General features: G+C 41.2%; 1 protein-coding gene across 2 annotated transcripts in view; it reads right to left on the bottom strand.

The window, feature by feature from the left end:
* IL1RAPL2 (interleukin 1 receptor accessory protein like 2) overlaps nucleotides 1-18,041 on the bottom strand; it is a 528,601-nt gene that overhangs the window by 206,521 nt on the left and 304,039 nt on the right. For both annotated transcript variants that reach the window (XM_020811816.3, XM_072981155.2), the window contains exons 4-5: nucleotides 16,146-16,332; nucleotides 11,612-11,765 (exon numbers count right to left, since the gene is read on the bottom strand). In XM_020811816.3, coding sequence (XP_020667475.3) covers nucleotides 11,612-11,765; nucleotides 16,146-16,332 — 341 coding nt within the window. The remainder of the gene's footprint in view (nucleotides 1-11,611; nucleotides 11,766-16,145; nucleotides 16,333-18,041) is intronic.

Here is an 18,041-nt window from a genome sequence, read left to right as displayed (position 1 = left end):
GTGTTTCCTATGGGCGATTTTTGCTGGACGATGTTTCAGTGTGTGCTTTGCAAGACAGTTTTTTCCCCCTTGGGACTGATGCTTCGCAAGACAGCGATTTTTACAGCTGATCGGAGCTTCATAAAATGGCTTCCCTATGGGCGATTTTCGCAAAACGACAACTATTTTGCCCATTGGAACGCATTGAATGGGGAAATGCTTTTCACAAGACCATGTTTTCGCTAAACAGCATTTTCAATGGAATGGATTAACATCATCTTGTGGGGCACCACTGTACAAGGATTGACTACTGCAACACTCTCTACATGGGGCTTCTCTTGAATCTGACCTGGCAACTTCAACAGGTACAGAATGCAATAACCAGACAGGTGGGTCTTCAATAAGTCTGAGCACATTTCCCTGGCTCTGGCCAGCCTGCAGTGGCTGCCTATGTTGTACCGGGCCACATTCAAGGTGTTGGTTCTCACTTACAAACCTCTTCACAGTTTGAGACCTCAGTACTTGTCAGAACATCTGACTCTAAGAACATTCAACCACACCACCCAGTCCTCTCAGGTCATATTCCTTTGGGTTGCCACTTCAAGACAGGCCAGGAAGTCAATCAACACAAAACAGAGCCTTCTTAGCCATGACCCCACCCCTTTGGAGTGGATTCTCGGTGGAGCTCCACCAGGTCTCCTCCCTCACTTTTCTTAAGGAGATGCTCAAAAACAAGGCTGTTATTGGAAGCCTTTGAGAGCATCCTCTCTTACTATTTCACTGATTGACCATCATAATGTGTCCCATGTGCCATCATTGGGTTTTCTGATTTTAGTAGCCTTGTTTGTCTGTAGGTGGACTTAGTATTTAGTACATTATTTGGCTTTATATTAGGTTAGGTTTGTTTCATTTGGGATGTTCAATCGAGCAAGTGTCAGCCTTTCGTTACTTGGGTATTATTTTTGGCCCTCATCTTTCCTGGTCAAAACACCTGGACTCAGCAAGGCTCAAAGCCGCCCATGCCATCCAAGCCCTCCTACACTTTACAAGGTCTAAAGGAGGCAACTTGGTTCCCCCCGCTACTGAAATTTTTGCCAAAAAACTGATTCCCCAAATGACCTTTGGGGCCGAAATCTGGGGATACACAAACATTTCGACCCTAGACGCCGCACAGAACACCTTCATTCGCTCCATCTTGTGTGTCCCGCGGAGTACTCCAGCCTCCTTACTTAGGGCTGAAGTAGGCCTTATCTCTGTAGCTGCCACCTGCCATTCAGCACTAGTCCGGTACTGGCATAAACTGTCCCAAATGAATGATACCAGTTTACCTAAGATCTGCCTCAGAGAACAACTGGCCAACCCCTCTCTCAAATCCTGGGTGAGTGCTGTGAAACAAATAACTGACTCCTATGGCATCGACTTAGATTCTTTAACCGCTCTTCTGCCCAAAAGTGTGAAAGCTAGTCTCAAGGACACAATTCGCCTTTTTCATATTAGAAGTGACCTTTGCACCATCTCTAGCTCGCCTTATTCCTCTTCACTCCCACTCTATAAGTCAACTTTTGTCATGGAAAACTATTTGACCTGGATAACTACATTTGCCCTTCGCAAGGCCTTTACCGCTCTACGTTTTCAATGTATGCCTTCAAGAGTGTTAGAGGGCAGACACGAGAATCTGCCCTATCATCTAAGAATTTGTCCTTGCCACCTGGGAGAAGTCGAAGACATCACTCACTACCTTTTGAGATGTCCACATTACCACTCCCCTAGATCAAGGTTTTTGGCAAGTTCTCTGACTTCCATCCAAGACAGACCTAATCTCGCCCAGGTCTGTTGGCTCCTGGCTGACATTAACGCCAATACCACCTTAAACGTGGCAAACTTTGCCTTGGCTGCAATTAACATCCGAGCTCACTTGTTCCCTGTACATTTGTCTCTTTGATTCCTATTTACGCCTTATTGTATTTTCTTTTAATTAATTATCTCACCTGCTGCTTATTATTTTATTTTAACGTATTTTAATGACTTATAGTTGATAAATAAACTCTTCTCTCACACATCTCATTTGGGATGTTAATCACCCAGAGTAGGGTTTACCACCAACTGATGCAGTATACAAGTTGAATGAATGAATGAATGAATGAATGAATGAATGAATGAATGAATGAATGAATGAATGAATGAATGAATGAATGTGCACAAACAGACATATTCTTCTTTTTTCCTTCTCCTCCTCACCACTGGAAATTCTGCCCTTGTGGGTGGGGGTTCTTGGCTCTCTTAGAGCAAGTACTGATAGTGTGAAGTGGATCCTGCTGGATCTACCCACTGACAGGGGATGCACTCGAATGGATCCTTGCCATTTGATCACTCGAATATCTTGCCTCTCTTCACCATCATACCAGAATGTTATGGGACCATAGGAAGCTATTTCATACTGGGCCAGATCATCGGTCTGTCTAACCCATATTGCCAACCGTGACAGACAGCACATCTCCATGATTCCAGGTATGATTCTTTCTAATCCCTGATACTGTATTTCTTTGTAGTCTCTTCCTTTAAATTCCTAACCAGGCCTGACCTTGCTTAGCTTCCAAAATCAGAGCAGGTCAGTGTGTTGTTCAGGGAGGGGAGGTGGCGAAACATGTCCAAGCAGGATGTTCTCTGCCTTTGGCTACTCATGATGCTTTCACACAGGCGGGGGCATCCTAAGTTCACCTCTTGATGACATTAAGAATGTAAGGCATGGATGAATTATTGCCCTATTTCTGTCTTCTCCAGATGAAACGCCTGCGCCAGTGGCCCTACCAACTGAAAGATCTCATTGCAATAAGCAACATCTTCCTTTTCCCTCTGCCAGAGACAGGCTGCCATGAAAGCACAACACATTTATACACACATAGTAGAACAGTGTAGTATTTAAGCTTTACAAACTCTTTATTCAATGTGACAGCAACAGCTGTAGTGGCGAAGACACAGGCAGAACAGTGAAAGCAAAAATCTATTTAGAGGACTGGGGGAAAAAAAGGAAGTATAGTTTTAAATATTAAGAGGTCTGTCCTGAGTAGAGAGGATATAAAAGCAATAGGCGGCCAGTCATGAGATTCCCCCACGGGATTGAAAACTACAGTTTTGTCAGGAAAAAGTAATATTTTTTTCCTCCTAGGGCTACACCACATGTTAACGCATTTCCATTGGGGGCCCAAAAAAAGGACTTTACAATGTTGCAATTCCCCCCCCCCCCCCAATTCCTTCAATATTCAACATTTTTAGCTTCTTGGCTGCTTTTTCTCCTCTTCTTTTTCTTTCCCATCCTTTGTTGTTTTTGCAACATCTTTTCTGTAGTTCCTGCTTTCTAACGCCATGTTGTTAGTTACAGCTCCCAGTATTTCCCACTATAGCCATGCTGGTGGGAGTTGTAGTCCTACACCTGCACCATTGGAAAATATCTTTGGGGAAAATGTATCTTGAATTATGGCTGCAACACAGAGTGGGGAAGGGAGAGAGAAAACTGATTTCAAACCTCCACTGCCTTGTGGCTCTATCCACTGATGGAAAAGGCTTCAGGAGTAAACCTCGAGGCAAAATCCAGAGCCAGAGTCCCGGAGGCAGTTCGTGTCGTTCTGCCAACTCCTGCGACATTGCTGGAACCAGTTGTATTGGCTCTTGCCTTTCCATTGGACTAATTCAGTGACGTGGAGAGGGGGGATTTGCTGCTTGGGTAACAGCCTATTCTCCATATTATTTTACCCAGGCTTCGTGCCCTGGAAAGGACACTCCAGCTTCACATATAGCGTCGAAACACTAGACGCTGTTCCAAGTCCTCCATACAGAGCACGTTATCATAGTCTCTCGAGACTGAAGGATGTCTATGCTTTGTAACATAAACTAGTCAGAGACCGTTCAGCACCGGAGATTATGTCATGGCACAGTGCAGTCAATCAAATTTGGGTATGTGATGAACAAAGGCAGATAAAGCCAATCAAGAGTGACAGTACTGAATTCTTATCTTATATACATATCTTTTATAGAGGATCTGAAGCAATAAAATCACATTTGTCCTCACTACACATAAATTGAAATGTTCATCCCTACTTTGTCCTTTGTAGTTTCTCATCTTATCATCCTGTATGAGCCTTCCTGGCTCTTAAGATTTTCGGGGGGGGGGTCTTTTCTCAGTTCCATCACCTTCCCAAGCTTGTTTGGTGAAGACAAGAAAGAGGGCCTTCTCAGTGTTTGCCCCAGGCTTTTGAATGTGGAAGCAAGGCCTGTTGGCCTCCTCCCTCTTGTCCTTCCATCATCCGGCAAGGGCCTCCCTTCTCAGGCTCGCTTTAAAGTGATAAGTTGGGGTTTTACGAATGTTGTATGTAACACATTTTCAAAAAGAAAGAAAAAAAAGAGGTGGGGATAAAAAAGCCAAAGTCAAATTCCAGCAAATATCCAAGGGTGGAAGAATTGTGGCAGGAAAGAACATTTATTAGAGTAATATTATTTATATGTATTCATTTATTCAATTTGTATTCCATCTCCCATTAGTGTCAAGGCACTACTCTGAGTGATTTACAATTAAACACACACTTCTTAGACTGCCTTTGGACCTCATCCATTACTCCTGAATATAGCCTGGAAATACTTTTTGGACTACAATTCCCAGAATACCCTAAACAGCAGATGAGTGGTTATGTTTAAAGAATATGTTTTCTAGTTTGTCCAGAAAGGGGATTTGGGGGAAGACAGGTAAAAGGAGAGGATCTAGTACACCAGCTTTTTCACACACAAGAGTGGCCCATAACTGAGACCTTTTTGCACCATCAGAAGGATCACATTCCTTTGTTACAGGTGAAATGTGCAGATATATCAGCTTGTGGGATCAATAATTCAGACAGTTGGCACATAAATGATTGAATCTGTGGCATGGAGGTCATAATTTGAGGAGTTGGCAAAAAGTCAACACAATGCCTTCTTTCGTACAGAATACTGTAGGGTTTACAATGTCAGACATACTGATTTATTTATTTATTTTACTATGTGACCTTCTATGTTTGCTTCTCTCCTCTTCTTCCCTTGCTATGATTCATACTCTAGGGCCCTCACCCTGAAAAAACTTTGTTATCGGTTATCTCCTTTAGTTTCTGTAAGTGTTGAAAATGAAGCCATCACTCAGGAGTAGAGGGAGATGCCCTTTTACTGCTAACAAGTACATTCCCACCTATTTCAGCAGGACTTGTGCTAATTTGTAAAAACCTCTGCCTGCTGAACACGGGCTCTCTCTCGAATGAGAAAGAGGTCACAGACAGGCTGTCCAGGTGAAGAAGAATGGTCCCCACTGCCCAGAGGGAAAAAAGAAAATCTGCAAGATGGTCCAATGTGTCTGCTAAGGAATCTGCAAAAGGCTTGTTACTGGAGAAGATAAAAGGTGCTTGTGCGTTTTCTACCTGTTCTTTCATCTTTAAAATTGTAAAAGACAAAGACAGCATCTGCAGTTTATTAGTATCAGGGTTCTGGAGATCATCACAGAAAAACAACAGCTGCCTGCAGCAAGACCATCGTATGCTTTGATCCTGCCACATCTCATAAGTGAGACTTTGGGGCCAGGCTAAATGAAGTCTACTTTTCACTGTGATGGTAAGCCTAGCCTTCTGTTGTACTATTTCAGGCTGGGAGGGGGAGGGTTATCAAATTCTCTCCCCTCCAGCCCACATTCATGCATACAAAACTGAGCATATCAGAGAGAAATACTCTAAGTTAATACACACACACACACACACACACACAGAGAGAGAGAGCTCCATGTTTTTACCCAAGTGCAGTATTGAGTTTAAATGCGGGGCCATAGGTTTTTGGTGGAATTTTAATTGCTGAGAGAAAACGGGGTATCTATATTTGGATGGTGAAAGTTGTGTATATTTTAACTTTTTTTGTAGTGTTGTCCAGTTTTACCTTGGGGAAGAGCACCTCATTTCGTTGCACCCACTTGTGAGCGCAATGACAAATAAATTTCTTATGTCTTATGTCTTATGTGGCCACAGGATCAAACTATTTATTTATTTTATTTATTTATTCTATTTATATCCTGCCTATCTGGTCAATTACAACCACTCTAGACATTAAAGGGAATGTATATCCCCTTGTGATTAGCCTAATTTCCTTCCCACAGTAGAATTCCTTTGTAGATCTGTGTCTCAGACCTGCAAATCAACAGACTTGTCTGTTACATTTACTTCTGATGCCTATTCAAAAGCAAAGCACGCGATACACAAGATATGGAGGTGTGGTAAAGCATGTGCTGTTACAGACAGAAATCTTTCAACCCTTAAAAGATACGCCATCTGGCTTGACCCATAGATTTAACTGACTAAAACCAAGTCTCAGGAGGTGAATTGTACTATCTATTGAAATCTACTGAAACCTAATAAAACTACACATACACATATTCAGGAATTAAATTGAGAAATCTTCATAGTTATAATGAATTGAATAGACTGCAGCACAAAACACCGAACTAGGCTCTAGAGCAGTGGTCCCCAAACTTGGGCCTCCAGATGTTCTTGGACTACAACTCCCAGAAACCTACACCACCACTTCTGCTGGCCAGGATTTCTGGGAGTTGAAGTCCAAGAACATCTGGAGGCCCAAGGTTGAGGACCACTGCTCCAGAGCACTAGTCCTCAAACTTGGGTCTCCAGATGTTCTCGGACTGCAACTCCCAGAAATCCTGACCAGCACAGCAAGTGGTGAAGACTTATGGGAATTGCAGTCCAAGAACATCTGGCGGCCCCAGTTTGAGAAACACTGAACTAGAGAATCAACTAAAAAAACACAATTGCAGATTCATCATTATTAACCTATAATGATCATGTGCTGATAAGACCTTTCTTATAGTGACCCTTCCCAAGTTTTTTTTCTACAGATGTAAAGTACCAGTCCCTCTTTTGGTGGCGTTTGGGAGATTCAAAGATTGCCTAAGGTTGTACAGACTGCCTCTTCGCTCACAGGCACAGTGGGGAATCGTACTCCCTACCCTAGGTGCTGGGGCCAGGTGAACCAACACAGTGAATACACCAGAGGCAACACAATGAGGAAATAGTGAAGTAACCTAGAATTGATTCTTCATATGAGCATTGTGCTTTGTATCTACTTTGGCACTCAGAATAAGCTTGTAGGGCCAGAATTCACCCACCCTACATGCATGTCTTTTGCACAATGATCTGGTGGATCTAGAGATCCTAGTAAAAGCACACAGTAGGTTCAGAATCTTCAACATATCCAAAATTCTGTGGTTGGTGCCAGTTATAGAGAGCATTGAGCTCCATGGGGTACCAATTCAGTTCTTAGCATGTAAATGCGACAGGATCTAGGCCATCTGAAAGTCTCATTCCCATCACCTTCATAGCTGATAAGAACATGAGACAGGGCATGTTGATGGCCTTCCAGACTATGGAACTCCCTGCCAATAGAGGTCACGCTCCCGGATGTCCTTCTGCTGGCAATCAAAAGCTTTCCTATTCAGTCTGGCCTTCAACAGTTGATATCTGACTGCTAAGGCAAGGGGCTTTAAAGGATGTGCTGTACTCTTCTGTTATTAATTGTAATTATTATTTTTAACAGATGTGTTAAAATGGGTTTCAACTGTATTCTGTTTTAATAAGATAGCTCATTTAATTACGTCTTAATATTTATATGGTATTGCTTTTTAAATGGTTTTTCTATTGCACTGTAAGTCATCTTGGGTTCCAGCTTTTCGGGGGGAAAGGTGGGCTGCAAATCAAATAAACAAACTCTACGTAGTCTACCCAGCCTAAGATAACAAATTATTTCCTCTCCAATGAAGTGATCTTCTGATTTAAGATAGCAAAAATGAAATGAGTTGCCTCTAGAGAAAGTGATGGAAGAACGCATCATAACATGATGAAAGAGAACATTATTTGCCATTCTAATTACTTTGCATGTTTGTGAGACAGACAGGCAACTTGGGAAGCTGTAAAGCAAAGCACTCAGAGTAGCTGAGTGATATATAATTCATAGACTGCAGCATATCGCTACATTTCTCATTGTGTCTTTACAGTACTTCTAAAGGAAATCTGGCATAATACTCCTCCTCTCTTCCTCCATTTGTCTTCCAAAATCATTTCGCATCATTGGGCATACAAACAGTTCCCAACTGGTCAATGGCTGTTTCAGCTTAAGTACTAAAAATTAAAGGGCAGCTTCTATTAAATCATTCAGAAAGCTGTCACTTTTCATTTTCATTAACACTTTGATATGCTGAGAGATGGGGGGGGGGTTCTTTCCTAAAAGCTCATTGCTCCCTAAGAAAAGAAAACAACTGCCAACTTAACAAGCTCATCGGTAGGTTTATTATTGGTGCCCGAGAGGACACCAGTATATTGTGCTGACAGCAGGGTTTGGCATTCCATGAGCCAACCTAAAAAAAATAGGGATGCCAGACAAAAAAAAATATAACTATGAAACTGGACCTTAGATCAGCATCAAATTTGGCACAGATGTAGCAGAAAGTCTGCTCTTGCTCTATGCCAAATTACTTAGCGGTGGGCAAACTTATACGCCAGTCCACTCATATGGAAAGTAGCAAAGGCGTTCCATTACTCTCTGGACCTATGGGCAAACAGCTTCTTGAAATTTCCCCTCCTATTTCTGGATAGAGAACCGGGAGAGTGGCAGATTTCACAGTGAGAGGGCAGAGTCTTGGATATGAGACTCTGCAGTGTCAAGAGCATACCTTTTCTCCTGAAAGATGTTGGAAGGGAGGGTATTCACTAAATTCTTCACTGCCATTGGTTTAGACTGTCTCAATTCTCCCAGACACTTCAATTGGTTATTTCCATGCCTGATGAGATTCCTCATCAGTGGTGCAATGGAGCCAGGATTCACAGGTTCAAATACTCAGAGTTTTCTGAGAAGTGAGGCCTGTGACATCATCTGCTACCCCCTCCCATGCTTTTCTCTTCCTTTCACCTTAACCGGCCATCTTCTGTGAGAGAAATGGATTCTCCTAAGAAAATCATTTTGTTCCAAGCTATCTCTCTTGTAATGGAAGGTATTTGAGGGTGACTTTGTCTTGAATAAGGCAATTCTGTGATGATCTGCTGATTTTGTTTGCAAAAGAACAAAACAAAACAAAACAAAAACAAAACAGTGATTAAATACAATATATGTGCAAAAAAATGTTTTTGTAATCTCACCCAGAAGGCAGAAAACGTGAGATCTTGCATTCCTACCTGGAAGGGCAAAGCTTAAAATGCATATCCCACCTAAGCATGATCATGTTATTTGGTTCCCCCAGTAAATAAGAATTTACTTTGATACTGGAGCATGATAAAGATGGTAGGGATGAATAGGAAATGCTTACTTCTATTTCATTAACCAATACAGAATGTGATGCTTCAGCGCAATTTGGCTTTGGTCGAAAGGAAACCTAGACAGATCATTTCAGCTGATCAGGGCCATCCAGGAAGGAGCAAGTGCCATGACTATATTCCCTAGCAATGATAGCAGGCACAGTTTGAAAATTAATACGTAGAATTATTGAGATTTAAGAGAGATTAAGTGAACAGGGAGTTCAAGCAGAAGTATTCCATTGATGTAATTGAGTGGAATAATTTGCCATGGCCAAAGTAAATGATTCTTGCACACATTTCTTTTCAGAAACAACTGGACGTTATTAAAACAGCGAGGGAGAGGATGCTGACAAAAGACCACGAAGAGGCTAAAAACATACTCTCAGCAAAACTGGAGCAAAAGTTGAAAGAAAGAAAGAACTTTCTGCCTTGTGAAGTTATTATAATTCAGCACTGGAGGTTTATGAAAACAAGCATTCAGCACTAGTTTCCCAAAGGTAGACAGGACAATAAATAATGCATTCAAACCATGGAGTCACAGTGTACACTAAAAGCATACATTTAGGAGATAACCAGAATATTGGGCAGGTAAGACCAATCAAAATAAGTAGCAGTCACTATACTCATGTTAAATGTTCTGTTTGATTTTCAACAGAAAGTAAATTAATTGTATTTATTGATCGTAGCTATGTCTTCAGGTGTTCACCAGAACATGTGACTTACTAAATTCACAGAGGGCACATCAATATGTCTGTAATTCTTCCAGTCCCCTGGAATATCCCAACTATTTTGAAATTGGTTAGACCTTCCGGGGTTGATTGTGAGAGCTCCTGTAACTGAGAACGCTATCGGGAGTCTCCATCTCTTGGAGCTCTGTAAGGACATTCAAATGACTCCCAGATACGTGGGCTCATTTGGGTTAGTGGTTACATGTTCCCCCTTGTCTCCTCCAAGAATGTAGCCCTTGAGAAGTTCAAATAGGCTACTATCCCACTTTCTGCTCTTTAAAACATAAGCAGTTTAAAACATAAGTCAGTCTGTTCACCTGTACTCCACCTGGGGAGTGGCAAGGCCACCCAAAATGCTTAGCTACAGCAAAACAGCTGCTCTATAGGATTTCAAAACAGGGCTTGGAAATGTTACATGGGGGGAGACTACACATCTCAGAATCCTCCAGCCAGAAGTGAACTTCAAATGATGAACATCACATAATTGGGTAACAAGGCAACCAAAGATATAGGATATCTTCCACCCCCTTTCTCCTGGTTGATTAGTTCAATGATAGATTGGTTGGTTATCCATTTATTTGGGTATTCTGTTGTTTCACAAGCACTATAGGCATAGAAGTACCCTCAGCATGAGTCAGTGCGTTGGTGCCAGCTGGCAATGGGAGAGATGTGGATCCAGGCTTCAAAGCCATTTTCAACAAAAAAAACTAAATTAAACTGAACATCTCTTTCAGCATCCTTCATCCTGAGATTTGCCCTCTTGCATAGAAATCCAAGAAAGCACAGTCCTCAGCTTGTGCCTTGAGATCTGGAACCTGTTGGACCAGGAATGGGCAGCATATACAGGCTCCATGTGTTCCACCATGATCACACATTCCTATCTGATAAAGTTGCCCGTTAGTTTCAGATTGAATCATCTAGTTCTGTTTTTTTGACACAAGCTCTTATGGATGAAACCTGCTACATCAGATGCAGAAATAGACAAAGAGAGGTAGTCATCTTACGCTGGTCAATGACTGTAATAAAGATTGAATGAATGAATGAATGAGGTAGTCAAAGTGAAGATCCAGGCAAGAAGAGTGTGAACAGGCCACACACACAACACTGTGACACATCATTGGCATTAAGGAATACACATAAACACAGAGGGTAACTCAAACTACGTGTCTCCGTCATATATAAAAAATCCTAGTCTTTGCTCAAAACCCGGCTGGGTTCCTCAAGGTATGATCTTCTTTCACTATTTCATACTTTCTTTTAAAAAAAGAACCTTCTGACTTTGCCTGCAGTGAGGTCAAAAAGGTCCTCAACGGGCTTTTGCTTCTAGTTGATGCCTATAAAGTCTTTACCTCAGAAAACAACTCTTGGTCAAAGAGAACCTCAGGCTTGATGACTAGCATCTGTTCTGATGATGTTCCATTAAAGTCCACGCTGCCCATTTAAGATAAGACCAGGCTTACAAACTGTTTTAAACCATAAATCTCAACAATCAACTTTTCCTGCTTTGTCCCTTACTCTTTAATTTTACCCCACACATTTTCTTACCTGTAACTTTCAGCTCTGTAGTTCGTCTTATTAGCTTTCCTTCAAACTTCAGCTCACAAGTGTAATTCCCACCATCTTCTTCTTGAACATCTTGTATTAAAAGAGTGTTTTCTTTTTGAACGACTACACTTCTCCACATTTTAGGCTTACACTCCTGAAAAGCCAAACACCAGATACCAACATGAGCAGGCTTCCACAGCAAAGCATTAAGTCAGTGGTTCTTAATCTTTGTTACTCGGATACTTTTGAACTGCAACTCCCAGAAACCCCAGTCAGGACAGCTGGTGATGAAGGCTTCTGGGAGTTGCAGTCCAAAACTCCTGAGTAACCCAAGGTTTAGAACCAGTGCATTAAGAAAACCACTCAAGGTCACTTGATAAGTTTTATTACTGGTCAGGAATTTGAAGCAGTTCTTTGCAGTTTTAAATCAACATTGTGAATAATAATAATAATAATAATAATAATAATAATAATAATAATAATAATAATAATAATAATAATAATAATAATAATAATAATAATAATAATAATAATAATAATAATAATAATAATAATAATAGGACCCAAGACAGCTTACTTAGTTTAAAAAAACAACAACCATAATGTTAAAAACAGCAAATTATTCAAATATTTAAAAAGATTTATAGTTCCACCAGCCTCCATGAGGGTTCGCACTCTGCACCATTTAAGAATAGAGCCTTTCCCCATGGGGCTTATAATCTAAAACTCAACACGACAGAGAAAAAGTGGAAACGATGTCCTCCCACATGCCAGTTTTATGTGCCGGCCATTTTCAGATTATCAGCAAATGTTGCTTCTCCATCGGTTAAATCAGTGGTTCTGAACCTTTGTTACTCGGATGTTTTTGAACTGCAACTCCCAGAAACCCCAGTCAGGACAGCTGGTGGTGAAGGCTTCTGGGAGTTGCAGTCCAAAACTCCTGAGTAACCCAAGGTTAAGAACCAGTGGGTTAAATGATGGTCAGGTTGGCCCCTCCTTTTATCCTTCTGCCAACAGCTGTAGAACCACCTTTTCAGATAAGCTTTTAACAACCAAGTTCCTGAATGACATTTCTTACTTAAGATAATTACTGAATGTTTTATTTGTTTTTAATTATTCATTTGTATTTTAATCGGTTTTATAGTTTAATTGTTTTTTTTTTTCAATGTATATCTTACTTCAGTTTTAATTCTATTCTTTTAATACTGTGAGCTACCTTGGTCCCCTTATCGGGAGAAAGCCAACCTATAAATAAAAATAAATTAACTTCATCCTGTTGCTAAGACTATATCAATGATGAGAATGAAGAATGCATTAGATGTGTACTCTTCTACCAACCATGCCACTTTTTAAAAAAAGCACTATGATGATCCACTTAACACACTTTTTGATGTGCAGTATCAGTTCTGCTCAAATTGATTGATGTAACAGCTTAATTGTTACTTGTCACCCATCAGGCAGATACTGTATCGTATATCTTATGGGTGACATTTTGGGAATAAGTGAAGAGATATGGGAGATGCAGGCACGAGTCTCATCTCTGCCATGAACTCACCACATGGCCTTAGGCAAGCCAGTTGCGCTTGCTCCCGGCCTCAGTCTCTTCATCTGCAGTATGGGGATAATAATACTGAACTGACCTTACAAGCATTGTTGGAAGGCTTATGAAAGGCTGGTGCATGGAAGCTCCTTTGAGCACTAAGCAAAAGCAATATATATCCTTATTAACTAGGAAGCTGCCTCAAACCAAGATCCAGGAGGTCCCATATTCTTCTGCGGACTATAGGAACATCCAAAGCTGCCTTGTCCTGGATCCAACCATTGGCGTATCTAGCTGAGCACTGCCAATTCTCCATGGTTTCAGGAAGGATTCCTTCTTAGCTCTACCTGGAGAACCTGGAACTCCCTACTCCGATACCAACCAATCCTGCCCTTAGCTGGCTTCTGAATTCAGACCAGAATAGGTGTGTTCAAAGTGGAACGGGGACATTCTCTTATATTCCAAACCTGCACTGGATTTCCATATCATACTGGCCTGGGCATTCAGCTACAAATCCAAGGACCATGGATGATTCCCCTTTCCCTCCAATTATTGTTAATTCTTATTACTATTTACATTATTACATAGTAACTCTGCTGGGACAAGACGTGTCTCCTTTTTTAAAACTTTGTTTTGAACCAACCACCGGTTTAGTTCTGAAGGAAAACATCCTGTTGCTTAACCCCAGTAGGTCACCCTAGAGTAGGTTGACTGGGTCCCTGGTGATTTGGTGAAGCCAATCCCCCATAGGTTCTACCCATTCAAATAAGCCTACTCTATCACCGTTTACTACACTATGCAACAGGATTTCAGCCTCTGAGTCTACCCAACATTTACGTCTACTTTATTCTGAAGTAGGTCAAGATGAAGGACAATGGCCCAGTAGGGACTCAAACCTGTTTCTCCCACATCCTATTCTGACGCTCTAACCCAGTAGTTCCCAAACTGTCCTTGGACTACAACTCCCAGAAATCCAGTCGAACATAGCTAGTGGTGAAGGCTCGTGTGAGCTTTAGTCCAAGAACACCTGGAGACTCAAGATTGGGGACCACTGCTCTAACCATTACACTGCACTAGCTCACCAACTCTCAAACAAACAGATACTTTTGTCTCCTAGACACTCTTTCCTTCACTGAACTGGCTTGCATAAATTTCTCCAGACATTTGAGGGTGCAGCCGCCTTAACAACGAACAAGAGAGAACATCCCGAACTTTTTTTTTAAAAAAAGAGAGCAACAATAAAAATAAAATCTCATTTCTGCTAAACCCAATGTCACAGCACATGTTTTGTCAGTCTTCATTGAAATATGCAGGGCTCTTATAAAAGAAAAGGGGAAAAAAAGCAAGCTGACAGAACATCATTGGCTTTTCTGCTCTCTTCTGACATATCATGGCTCCCTGAATGTCATCCCGGTTCCAAATAAATTATTTGTGCACAGACTGAACACAGTGAGGCTGATGAGATGGAACTCAAATTATTTGTGCACAAACTCGTGGGGTTTTTTTTGCATTGGCAGCTGCACTGAAACAAACTAGGTATGGCTGACAGGAATTTGCTGTCTGACATGCCACTATTATGCCTATTAAACAAATTCCATGGATGGGAGCTGCCTTCTTTGTCATTTGAATTTTTTTTGTTTTGTTTTTTTTAAAATGGAGATCTGCACTGCTTTTGCATTCAATAAACAACTACAAAACGTGCTGTACCAAGAGCTAAGCCCTTTACACCTGAATAGGGGACCTCAATCCATACAGACAGTCTGTGACCCCCAAATTTCTATCCCTATCATTCTGGTTCCTTAAACATTTAGAGTGAGCTGTTAAGTCTCAAGTGGTGTATTTGGACTTCTATTTATTTCTATTACATTTTTATCCCACCAGTCCTCAATAAAACAGAACAAAAAACCCTATCCTTATCACTATGGAAACAAACCAAATATTAAGACTACTAGTAGCATCACAGTAACCCACAAACATCACAGAAATTTAAGAAGTGATATAAGAATTGAGGACATTGGAATTGGAAAACATCAGACTTTGGGAACACAATTCCCAGAATTTGGGAGATTCTGGGAATTGTAGTTTTAAAAACCACAAAAAACCGAAAGCAACATTCGCGAAGGCTTTCACAGCCAGGATTAAATGGTTGTTGTGGGTTTTTCGGGCTCTTTGGCCGTGTTCTGAAGGTTGTTCTTCCTAACATTTCGCCAGTCTCTGTGGCCGGCATCTTCAGAGGACAGCACTCTGTGCTCTGGTGTAGTTTGCTTGGGAGTGGGATATTTATGGCTGTGAGATAGGCTTTTGTCCTTTTCTGGAGGTGGGTGATTAGTGTGTCTTGTTGTGGGTGTATTGTTGTGATAAGGCTGAGCATTTGGATTTGACAGCTTCGCCAGATAAAGGGGGTTCTCTCTACATTTAAATAAGGGTGATTAGAACACGCTGGTCCTTCAGGAACCCATCTACTTGCCCTTCCAAGTCACTTTACTTTGCATGCTTTCTAGTGCTGGTTTTAATCAGGCTGTTTCAGAGGCTGTTTGGGGGGTAATATTACCCGTATCATGCAATTATGCAAGTTTAAGGATTGGCTGTTCTAAGCACCAGAACCTGCCAGAAAGGCAAGGCAGAAATCTGTTAAACAAACAGATGAAAAGCATTGGAAAAAAAATTGTTTTCATCACACCTTCAGCTCCTACATCGGACTGCTCATGACTCAACAGTAGGAGAGCAGTGAGAACTTCAATACTTAGAAGCACTAATTTCTTTGCCAAGAAAGATGCTTGGTGAATTCATTCCATATTGTGCCCATGGTTTAAAGGATGGGACAGAATTCCAAACTCAGTGGCTAATGGAAATACCTCTTTTCACATCCCATAATGTTCCAAAAAGATCTTCATTCCATCAGCACTACAAGCATGCCCCCAACCTGAGGAAAGCAACAAATTTGGCCGTAACATGTAGTATATTAACTAAAGACCAAGCCAGTCACTGCATTACCTTGTACCATATGACATCTGGTTCTTCGTTTCCTGTTTTATAATCCTCAATATCGGGACAGGAAATGACCTTGGTTCTAGTGATCTCCGATTTTTCTAAGTAGCGGATGGTGCTGTTGTAGCAAAGCCCTGATTCATTTTCGGCAACGGTCAAGGACATTGACACCTTCATGCAATATGTTGAGTTTCTGTAGAGAAATAAAAAAGGGAAGAACAATTACTAGTAGTAAAAGTAGCGGTGAAAGCCAGAGTGGTATAGTGAGTAGAGCATTGTCCTAGGACTCAGGAGATCTGGATTTGAATCACTGCTCAGCCATGGAATCTACCATCCTATTATAAATTTAATTTAAGTTGGGGGCTTGCCTGCTCTTTTGTTTAATGTCTTAATTGTTGCTTAGTATTGGATCTAACTTTAAGCTGTTGATACTCTCATTGTAAGCTGTCCAGAGTAGTGGCATGGCCACTAGACGGGCAGGGTAAAATCTGAATTAAACAAACAAAGACACAAGGAAAAGTCACACTGGGAGGTGACAATGGTAAAACTACTATTTAAATATCTCACTTATCTTGGAAACTCTACTAGAATCAGCAGTGCAATTGACTTGATGGTACAACATACAATAGTAATGGTAATAACATCAGCATTATTCTCAATACTATACTAATATGTGCTTCCCTCCCCCCTCAACATGGATCACACACAAAGCAAAAAACAAAAATCTGAATTTCTGAGAATAACTGTAATGTATCAGCAGTAATATATTTCTTGCAAATAAAAACAGATATAATGACCAAAAATCCTCTTGTGTACTGTGGTTATGATGAAGGAAAGGAAATGGTGTAACTCACAATTCCGCTAGTTTATGAGTCCTGGTTGGCACACACGGAAAAATCCAATCGAGGGCTCATTGATTAGTGACAATTTGCTGGGCTGTGAATTACGCCATTTCCATTCTGCTGATTTAACTGCACAAAAGGATTTGGGCCAACATGCTTTTTTAAAATCTAGGGCAGTGAAAAGTCTGTATCTCTCTACCTTAGACATCATAAAACCCCTCTTTTAAAGGGTGCAATCCTCAAACAGCTTTACAGATATCCCATGGGAATCTCATCAGGATTAACCTTGCTGTCCTCTCCAATGGTTAGACCAAGTTACAGAGTACAAAAGAGAAGGAAGGCTTAAATAAGAACATATAACTGATTTGCAGAGAAGTACAGAAACTGCCTCCAATCTTATATGTTGGAAACAGGCTAATAAACTATATGCAAGCAACTGGGAGCAATGTGTGAACTGACTGGGAGGGACACCATGCCCTGCAAGGGTTGGGGGAATAGTTCAGATGTCTGCTCAGATCAAAAGCTAGCAGGGCATGTAGCTTTTTTTTTTGCTATTGCATAAGTATTAGAAGAAGTTGGCCAACGATTCTTTTTGTCAGATTTAATAGCCCAGAGTGAGTGAATACTTAAGGAACAGTTGGAAATCACTCTCTTGAAATGAATAAATTTCCTTTGCATAAAACAAAATATTGACCACTCCACAACCCGCTGTGAGGAATTTGCACGACACTTTGCAGATAATGTCACTCGGATTCGCTCTGACTAGGATGCTGTAATTGATACAGACCCAGTGGATGTAACTTTGGCCCCAGCTTGTCCTTTTTTAACTGATACTTTTCAGCTGCTGGAGCATGTGGTGGGTTCTCAGCTCCAGGGGTTCCTGGATGAAATGGATTCTCTAGACCCATTTCAATCTGGTTTCAGACCTGGCTATGGGGCAGAGACAGCTTTGGTCACCTTCATGGATGACCTAAGCAGGGTACCGGACAGGCGGAGTGTGTCCCTGTTGGTTCTGCTGGACCTCTCAGTGGCTTTTGATACCATCAAGCATGGTATCCTT

This window comes from Pogona vitticeps, chromosome 11 (genome assembly GCF_051106095.1).
Source record: "Pogona vitticeps strain Pit_001003342236 chromosome 11, PviZW2.1, whole genome shotgun sequence".
In the NCBI taxonomy this organism is placed as follows: Eukaryota; Metazoa; Chordata; class Lepidosauria; order Squamata; family Agamidae; genus Pogona; species Pogona vitticeps.
Note: the sequence above shows the minus strand (reverse complement) of the source record. Positions and strands in the feature narration are given on the sequence as shown.